Source organism: Mirounga leonina, unplaced genomic scaffold, assembly GCF_011800145.1.
Source record: "Mirounga leonina isolate KUSES-001 unplaced genomic scaffold, KU_Mleo_1.0 Mir_126, whole genome shotgun sequence".
Taxonomy (NCBI): domain Eukaryota; kingdom Metazoa; phylum Chordata; class Mammalia; order Carnivora; family Phocidae; genus Mirounga; species Mirounga leonina.
Window position 1 is genome coordinate 32116159 of NW_023270314.1, and position 10018 is coordinate 32126176.

Below are 10018 nucleotides of genomic sequence, written 5' to 3' on the forward strand. Positions count from 1 at the left end.
AAAAAAAAAAAACAGTTTAGATTTTCAGTAGCCTTCTATTTGGCATCTTGTCTACAACTGAACGAATTGAGATTGGCTTGAATTATAATGGCAGAGGAAGCATTTCCTAGCTTTCTTCCTTTGGTCATTTATTCTTTTAATTGTATATTTAAGAAACATTCTTTGAATGCTGAAATGAAACACAAATAAATATACAAAATTCTTGTCCAAAAATTAACAGTTCCTGGTAGAGCATGAAGATGGAGAATCAAGGAGTAGTAGACATTTCTGATAAAATACAATAACAGAGCCTTATATATGGTGTTAGGGAAAACAGCCAACAGCCCCTAACTCTGCAGGAGGTGGCAAGAAAGGTGTTTGCACGTAAAACGAGACTTTTTAGTGTGATCTTTAGAAGTGGTAGGGGTTTGCCGGGAGAGGGGCAGGCACCTCAGGCACAGGGAACGGTATGTGTAGAGGAGCGTGTGGGTGTATTTCAAAACCTGAAAACTTTCTTTACCCTCAAATTGCTCAGGAGCATGCTTACTCATTTCAGTGACCTCGAGAGTTAATGACAGCAGGGGTAACCAGATCCTGGGTTGTGTAATTAATTAACGTGAATGGGAATCATCATACTGGGTGCTAAGCTCATCCTGTTAGGCCCCTCCTCTATGGAGTGAGTTCTGTCTAATTAAGAAGACAACCAAGGCAGGGATGAAAACAACATCAAATCAATCAGCAGCTGTCTTTAAAGAACCTACGGCTGTCCATATAGAAATTTATAGATTAACTGCAGCACTTTGAATTGCACTGGGAAGAAAATTGGCAGCAGGTGCAAACTTGAGAGTGTAGATTTATTTTGCTCCAGGCAGCCAGACTCAGGGGTAGGTAGACTGCCCATTCCTGGCCCTCGGAAATTGTATAGTGGTCCAATGGTTGCCCCTATGTGTAATCCAGGTACTTTCTAAGCTATCATCGATGGGCATGAATTTGTAAAAAACTATGAAAGTTTCTGATACTAGGTAATAAAGGTGGAATTTTCTACAATTTGGGGAAATTCAGCCAGGGATTTGGAGGATATCTATTCATGCAATTCTAAAACCTTAATGATTGAGAGCTCTCTTTCCTCTGAAAGATTATTGGGAATAAAATCTAAGAATTTTATTACAGGGCTATAGTTCAAACTATTATAACTTTGCACTTATATGTAACGCAGGGCACAAAATGTTAATCTTTATTTGAAAAAATATAGCATTCTATTTTAGTAGTTGAAATAAGTGATTTTAGTCTAATCTCAATATGCCCAAAGCAATTTTTTTTCAAAGTTATAAATACATGATTATTATAATATATTGTCTGGAATAATACATATATTGTCTAGAATACAAAGACTTCTAAAATGAAAAGTGAATACTTCTTTCTGCTTTGATGATTTATATCCTAGTGAATCAATAGCTCAATTAATGTAAGTGTATTAAAATATATTTTTAATTTTAGGCCTAAGTAGTATTTATGTAAGAGACCACATGATGAGTAGTGCCACTTTTAGGGATTTTGCTGAACTAGTTTATATACATTTCCTCACTTATATTTCATTTCCTACTCATCTTGATTTTGATGTCAGATCTGTTTTCTTTCTCATATTCACTGTATTTATTCCTTATATTTACATTTCTGCTGAACACAGAGCTAAAATTCTGACGTTGCCTAATGCTCCTGTGAACTTGGGCAGGCAACTTAAGCACTCGAAGCCACTATTGACTCGTTGTTAAATGGCTATAATGATGTTGGTTCTACCTCTCCCAGGGGTGCTGGGAGAATCAGATGATTCAGTGCTTTCTAAAGTGTCAGGTTGCCCACAGTGAAAGGAAGTACCATATCGATTGTGTGTTTTAAAGTTTGGATTTGCACATATCATAAAAGCAAGTTGTCTTCTTTAACAGAACTCTGACACTTTCTTTGCAGAAGGAGAGAACTTTCCTAAGGAGGTCAGATATTCCCCAAGTAGTTTGCGTGTGTATCTTTATGTCTGGAAGTGTGGGGTGCAGCTGATAACTGCACCCTAACTAACTCCCAGAGCTTCAACTCTATTTTCCTGCAGGCCAGGATTCATGAGTCAATACAATTTCACATCCTTTCCTAGCCCCTTTTTCATGCTACAGGATGAAGAGAGAGGTAGCAGATTCATTTCATGAGAATAACTCCCCCAAATATTAATCACAGAGACTGTATACAGTGGCACTGGGATCCACTTCTGAGAATGATCCACACTCTTGCCTCTCCTCTTCTTCCATTCCTTCCTCCTCTTGGTGGGTCTTCTGTCCAAATCCTTTTGCATTCAAGGTTTGTGGATGTGTAAACTATGTATGTATTTCAAGAGGAGTATACAATATTCAAAATATGCGCTCTTTTTTAATATATACTTTGTGGAAATCTGTGTTTGAAAGAAATACCACGCAATAACCAAATGCAGAGGCAGTTTAAAATGCAGTCTCTTTGAATATCTGTCTTTGAGTAACCAGACTGTATTTCTCATTCCAGAACACGACGAGTGTATCACAAATCAGCACAACTGTGATGAAAATGCTTTATGCTTCAATACTGTTGGAGGACACAACTGTGTTTGCAAGCCAGGCTATACGGGGAATGGAACCACATGCAAAGGTGAAAGGTTTAAACGGCAGCGCCCGGGGCATTAAGGATAATGCAGTCCCTCTTCACCTCCCTCCATTCCTTCTCATCACTGTCATCTCCCTTCCAGGGACTTCCCACACCCCTGAGAGCTTTGCGGTGTGGCTCACAGTCTTCCTCCTGGGTTATGTTGGTGTTTACGTGGCCAAACTATTCAACCGCGTTGATGTAGCATTCCTTGACCTCCACCACAGTGGTTTCCATCTCTGTTCCTGTCCAGCAGACCACACCTATAATCACACCGGGGCACTTTTGTATGGAACTCTTCCACCTTCGAAATCTCAGACGTCAACCCTGTATCATCTTGCCCCAAGTCCTTCTGCTTCCAATTTGCCTGCTCTGTTCTTTCCATGACTCTTGATCTTCAGTTGTGCAGTACAGACAATTAGCAGCGTCACACCAGCTACAGAAGTAGCGCAATTTCTCTGATCCTCCCTTTTCTTTCAGTTTGCCAGTCTCCTCCCAGGTTCAAACACTTACTTTTGAATCCGAATGTGACAGCTGTGTTTTTTGACAGTACAGTCAACCCATTTGTTCTACTACCAAAATCCACGATAAATATCTCTATCGGGGGTCAGTCTGACAGTGTTTCTTCTCTACTCTCTTTTGAGCTGTTGAACACTAATTAACTGGGAATATTGGGTCTCTACTTGTTGTGGTTTCCCATTTTTGCTGGCTTGTCAATGCCAATCAATAATTCTTTTAAAAGTCCTGTTGAGCCCAGATTTTCCTTTCCATCAGTGGACAGTAGTGCACCACTATCCACTAATTTACCAATTAGTTCACCAATGCCCTCTTTTCCTTCATCAGATGGGCTTACCTCCTACTTCCCAAGGGAAATAGAGGTTCTATTTTGGAAACTCCACAAACTCCTTTAGGCTAAAGTCCGTATTCCTTATTATGTCCTACAGATTTTTTTACGATTCATATAAAAACTACCCACTTCTCAAATACATGTGCCCATTATCCTGGAGTTGACTAAAATCAATTTGGTATGACACTGTGGATGTGGGAGGTAGGAAATAACTAGGGATGGCCGATGAGCATGGGTCTTAAGACCTAGTCTACAATAATACATTGGATGCAGATATCGTTGGGCCAGAGGATTACTCTGCTTTGTAAAAGTCTATGGGAATCTGAGAAACTATGGACTCTGAGAAACAAACTGAGGGTTTTAGAGGGGGGGATGGGTTAGCCCAGTGATGGGTATTAAAGAGGGCACATATTGCATGGAACAAAGGGTGTTATAAGCAAACAATGCATCATGGAACAGTACATCAAAAACTAATGATGTAATGTATGGTGACTCACATAATAAAATAAAGTTAATTTTAAAAAAGTCTATGGGAATCTTTAATTTAGAGCAATGTGAACAGGCCTACTCACTTTGAGGTCTAAATCCCAAGATTTTGCCAGAGAAACTAGACAGATCCTGAGAAAAGCCAGATGTTTAAAACCCATTGCCTAGGACTTCCTCAGAGCACCCAGATATACTGAGAATTGGCAGAGGAGAGGGGTTAAGATTTCATCTGGGAGCCCAACTTCTCACTCTTATTTCTCTTTCACTCTGATTCATAATTAATGTGAAGAATAAAGCTTATAGCATAAAGAACTCTTGCAATCATGAGCAGATGCAGACAGGTAATTCTTATCTTTGAAGGAAGGAGAACTTCCATGGGTCCAAAATTTCTGCTGGAAGTTGAGACTCTAGGTTGCCCGAATAAAGACTCCCAGTTCATGTGTGTATTCCTGCTGGGAATGTCAAAAGCTGAGAGATAAGTAGTGTAGATGGAGGATCTGAATCATTGAGTCCTGTGCTATGTCCTTGCACAGTATTCCAAGGAAGACACACACACGGTTTAGCAGATGGACCCTTTGTTATTTATGAGGTTTACATTCTCAATGTCTTTGCAAATCCTTGGTGACTAGGTACTCTTTTTGCCTGGAATGAAGACAGATTGGGACCTACAACCAAAGAAGCCGAATGGCCTCTTTGTGCCCCTTCCTTTAAATCAGCACCAGAATCCCCGATGTCTCCATTTTACCACTCCGAGAAAGTACATCCTAACTAATGAGAGGAAGCACGTGCCAGAAAACTAGAGAGAAAGCTTTTGCCCCAGTGCCTGAAACAAGCTGGCCTAATTCATCCATTACAGGCCTTGCCAGGCTGAGGAAATGGGTTCTGAGCCTTATAGAACCAAAGAACAAGCTAAAGTGGAAACAGAAGCATCTAAGGGTGCTCAGTCTCACCAATCTTGTTTTTCTCACCTTCTTTGAATTGGGCAGCACATCTCAAGAGGTCACTCTTGCAATGGCTCAGATCTTGGCTCCTTTTCCTACTCATAGAAGAATTCCCCTCACTCACAAACCCCACTAACACAGCAGGCTTTGCAATGCCTTTGCCCTCGATCCTGGATCCGGACCTGTCCTCAGCAGAGGAGCGCAAGGCTCTTTCTGAAGACCACTACAGCCAATTCTTACCATTGGCCAGCTTATCACTGGGACTGATTTAGAACTTTGTGAAAGACGGGGCATTTCTCTAATACTTTGGTACATTGGCCAGTGTGTAGAATGATCAGAGTCTCATAGGAGCCAATCATTTTCTCTTTCTTTACTCAGTCTCTAAATGGTAGTTTGCTCCTTAAGAAAGCTCTAGGATAGCTTTCGTGTTTTCATTTCAAGGTGGACTGTTACAATGAGATGCAACTCTAATTCTCACATACTTCCTGTTGTGTGCAGGTTATTGTTTTTAGCTAAAAGAAAGTTTAGTGTTTTATTTTACGGGTGAAATATTTCTTTAATGTTGAAAAGAGTACTGTTTTACAAATTGGGTTGAAGTTTCTTACCTGCATGGAAAGTCTTATGGGAATTTGAAAGTATAATAACATACATAATTCGATGTCCACATCTCCAAGGGAATAAAGAAAAGTATCTTGAACTACTTACTTCTAAAATATTAAAGTCATGTATCTGAATTATTTTTAGCATTTTGCAAAGACGGCTGTAGGAACGGAGGAGTTTGTATTGCTGCGAATGTGTGTGCCTGCCCGCAAGGCTTCACCGGGCCCAGCTGTGAAACGGGTAAGACTATCATTACATCTTCTAGAAAATGAATTTTTACGCCTATGTATAAAGTAATCCATGAGGAAAATAATGTTTCAAGTTTCAAGTGGCTCTCGAAGCGTGGCATTATTAATAAGGAAGTGCTGGGAGGGAGGAGGTGGGAAGTTTCAGTGATGCATATTCACTGGGCGTTTGCCCAAAGTCATTCTGTGGAGGGTTTGCAGCTATTGTCAACTAGAAGAATATTGGACTTTTTTAGAGAGATATTTGGGATTGGCCAGGATTTTGTGACTTCATAATTTGTTTTACTCATTTGGAGCTGATTTTTCCTGGAATCTGTATGACTGTATTAAAGCATGGAGTTCAAATTTATGGCCAACTCCCTTCCTAGGACATACTACTTCCTGCCTTCACGTTTGAGAATTTTTAATAAGTTTTTGCCTGGAACATGGAGTATGCATTCATTGCTGTTTATTTACAAAATATTTAAAGTTTTCTACTTTTTAATTATTCCTCATCCAAGTTCATTTTGAATTCACTCTTTCTAATGGATACTAATACTAGAAACTAATATATATGTGTGTTATATATTATATAACATATATAATTACATAGTCTGTATATATCTTATGATCCACAGTAAGATATTTTGTCGGTTGAAAACACACCAGGAGAATAATAGCTCTTGAATTAAAATCATGTCAACAGTAGTTTTGGTTGCTTTGGGTTAAGTGGGTTCTAATAGTAGATGACCTCAGAAAGTCCATTATGCTCCCTGAGAGAAAGCTGCTACCACCAGTGATGGGTGGTTCTCATCTTACTTTCCATAAATCTCTATATAATAGATGTGGTGCATGCCCTGCCTCCTTTCCACTTGCAGAATCCTCTGGTTTAATAAAAACGCTGATGGATAAGAATGTGAGACAGAAAATGTTCTGGACCATTTGGGAAGTGAAAATTTTCCTGAATACTCGGATCACTGTGCGCCACTAGATTGTTTCCTTCTAAAAGTACCTCTAAGTGATAATCTTCAAACTTCAGTGACTATTTGGTTACAAAGGTCTCTAATAGAAAATGGATCGTGGCCATCTTTGATATGCAGGACTCTTTCTTAAGGGGATTATTTCCTAAATCAGGAGTTCCAAACTCATTGTGCATGTGGCTCACCCACAGGGCTTATTAACTTGTTAACAATACAGATTTCTGGTAATTAACTATCATAGGATTTACTAGGTCAAAATTAGGCACTTCTAGTTCCATGGTTCTGTAATGTTTCTATCCCACGGTCTCCACCAAGACACCCAAACACATCAAGGTACACTGTGGGCCTCCTTTATATCCACACGTGTGGTGACCATGTTTCCTGAATACAGTATTTGGTGCTGCTTCTAGTGAAGAGTCTGGATAAAGAAATACTGGATTTTTCAGGGCATTTCAGTGGTGTGTAATTTTGAAATAAAGGCTGTCCTAGAAAATCCGAGATGAATAATGGCCATGCCTAATTCTGTACATCATTCTTCCACTAGAAAAAAAAGTTACATATGAGATTTTGAAAACCTGAAATGGGGTAAGATTGATCTGAGCATGTAAAATTTAAAACTAGGGAGTTAAAAATAACCCAACAGAATATTTAACTGTTTCTAATTATCTTTGAACTTTCAGTCTGTATGAAGACAATCCCAGACTTAACTCTAAGGAGCTATCTGTAAGAGCCAAGGGCTTTGAGAAGGACAAAACAAATGTGGGTTCAAAAGCTAGCCCTACCATTTACTTGTTATGTGGCCTTGGGCAAGTTACATAACTTCTCAGTGTCTTGTACTATCTATACATCACCTTAGTCTTCACAGGTCTCTTCCCAGATAGGTATTACCTCCATTTTTAAACAAAAATATTGGGTTCAAACGATTAACTTTTTTTGTAAGGCCATAGAGTAAACAGCTGAATACAGAGGTGTTTCTACCCCAAACCCAGGTTTTTTGTTTTTGTTTCTGTTTTTTTTAATCTATATCAATGTTTTTCAAAGTTTCTTCTGAAGTCATTCTAATTGACAGAGGAGAGAAAATGTCTTCACCCAGGGCCATCCTGAAAAGGCCAACCACAAGGGTAAATAAAATTTCTTCAAAAACTCATGTTTTTCCCCCCAAAATTCATTCATTTGTATTCCATAATATATGAAAACATTTAACTTACTACCGTTGAGTTAAGTTGGTTCTGTAAGACATGGGTCATAGTTTGTCTCCGCCTTCTAGCATCTCCTGGCCCAAAACCACATTTCACTATTTGAGAAGCAAGACATTCCTGTCTCCTTCCTGAGAAGTTGTAATGATAGTACTTGCCTCAAAGTATCTGTCCCAGTTATTGCTCCAGGGTAGATCCTAACCCCTCACCTTCTAGCACCACCACTTTTGTTGGTGGTGTGCCCTTTAAAAAATATCTTTAGAGGAGAACCACATGAAATAATCTGTTCACTCATTTATTCAACAAACATTTATTTAAGATCTTTTTCGTGCTGAGCACTGATTTAGAAACAGTGAACAAAACTGAGGTCTTATCTGCATGGAAATTATGGTCTAGGTGAGTTAGAGGGTCTATACATAGGAAAGTAAATAAATACATAAAATAGTATCAGGTAGTAATAGTTTCTATAAAGAAAACTAATGCAAATTATTTTGATTAACCTATGGACCTTACATATGAGGGGTATTGTTATTATTGGTATTTACTTCATTAATAAAGCTCAGTTTGATACGTCAAATGTGGTGGTGGGGAGGCATTGGGATTGGGCCTGCTTAAGCCAGGCCCCCCGCTGGTGCCACCTGAGGAAGAAGTCATGCCCAACACACAGCCTCTATTGCCACAGAGACGAGGACCACAGACAGAGCATGGAGAATATACCCCCACTGTCACTGCCTCAGACCAGAAATGACACGCATGTCCCTTCCTCTCACATACCGTTGGTCAGAGCTCACCACATAGACTTGAGCAGTTCAGAAAATGTAGTTGAACTGAAGGTCCAGGAAGATGAAACTGGTTTGTGCCCATTACTCCAGTCTTTGGCTGTATCTTCTGTCTGGCAGTGCTGGTACTAAACAACTCTAACCATTTTCTACATTGTCTCATCTACTCAGATGGAGGAACTGAGTTATTTCCTTTTCGCTTTTCAGCCTCTGCCTTCTTTCCACCTCTGGCGGGGATCTTTCACTTGGAATTCCTGAACCTCTGCAGGTCTCTGGCTAGACTTTGGGACTCCATGAATTCCCTGAATATACATGTATGTCTACACTTTTCTGCAGAAAGAATTCAGAGCATTTAAAGATGGCATACAGATTCTTTAATTTCTAAATAGTTAAAACCACTAGGGAGAGAATCTTCCATGATTCATAAAGAGAACTACCTGCTCTTTTATTCTGTGGAAGGTGATCCAAATGCAAATATCCAATGTCTTCCAGTATGTTTCTTTGGGGACCTTAAATCTCAAGACCTCACACTGAACACATCAGCTCCATGACTTTTGGATTGTCTCTTCTTCCTCTTCTATTACCAAACCCTGGTTCTTCACTTCTACTCTTTTCTTCAGTGAGTGGCTTTACCCACCAAGTTTTGTTGGCCAGCAAAGAATGAGTCACCCCTCTTATCCCCTTTCACCTCCCATCAAATCCTTTTGATTCTCTTTACTGGGGTCCATTTCTTTCCATTCTGGCTGGCTCTACAGTCGTTCAGCGCTCTCAGGTGTATCTCTCTCCAGTCAGTTCTCCACAGGATATCTGAGCACAGATCTCATCATATCATTCCATACTGAAAAAAACTTTAGTATCCCCCATTGACCTCACATTTCTTGATAGACCCTTCAAGATTTGTTCCCTGCTTATCTACCCAGTGTTCACCCTCTTGTCCCTCAGTCTCCTCACTTCGTTTACAGCCCCAGGCATTGAGTCTCATGGGGGTGAAGCATGTATCGTGTTCACTTTTGAATCTTCAAGACATTTTGGTAAATAAATAAAGACATAAATGAGTGGTCAATTAAATGAGGAGGTAAGATGTGGTTGCATCCGTATTTGCTGGACTTTATTGAACATTAATTTAAAGAGGACTTCAGGGTCATCTGGTCCTAAACTCTCATATGGCAGATGAGGTAATTAAGGTACAGAGGGGTGAAGTAACTTATTATAAGATGTTTCATTATAGACACTGATCTGCAATTTAAAACTCTTTTCCTTCCTTCCTTCTTTCGTTCCTTTCTTCCTTCCTTCCTTCCTTCCTTCCTTCCTTCCTTCCTTCCTTCCTT

The 10018-nt window shown here is 39.6% G+C and overlaps 1 protein-coding gene across 1 annotated transcript in view; it reads left to right on the plus strand.

Annotated features, from left to right (window-relative positions):
- The window catches only part of NELL2 (neural EGFL like 2), a 324025-nt gene that overhangs the window by 224023 nt on the left and 89984 nt on the right, over positions 1-10018 (plus strand). Inside the window, exons 14-15 of the mRNA XM_035002828.1 lie at positions 2521-2643; positions 5656-5751. Of these exons, the coding sequence (XP_034858719.1) occupies positions 2521-2643; positions 5656-5751 (219 nt within the window). The remainder of the gene's footprint in view (positions 1-2520; positions 2644-5655; positions 5752-10018) is intronic.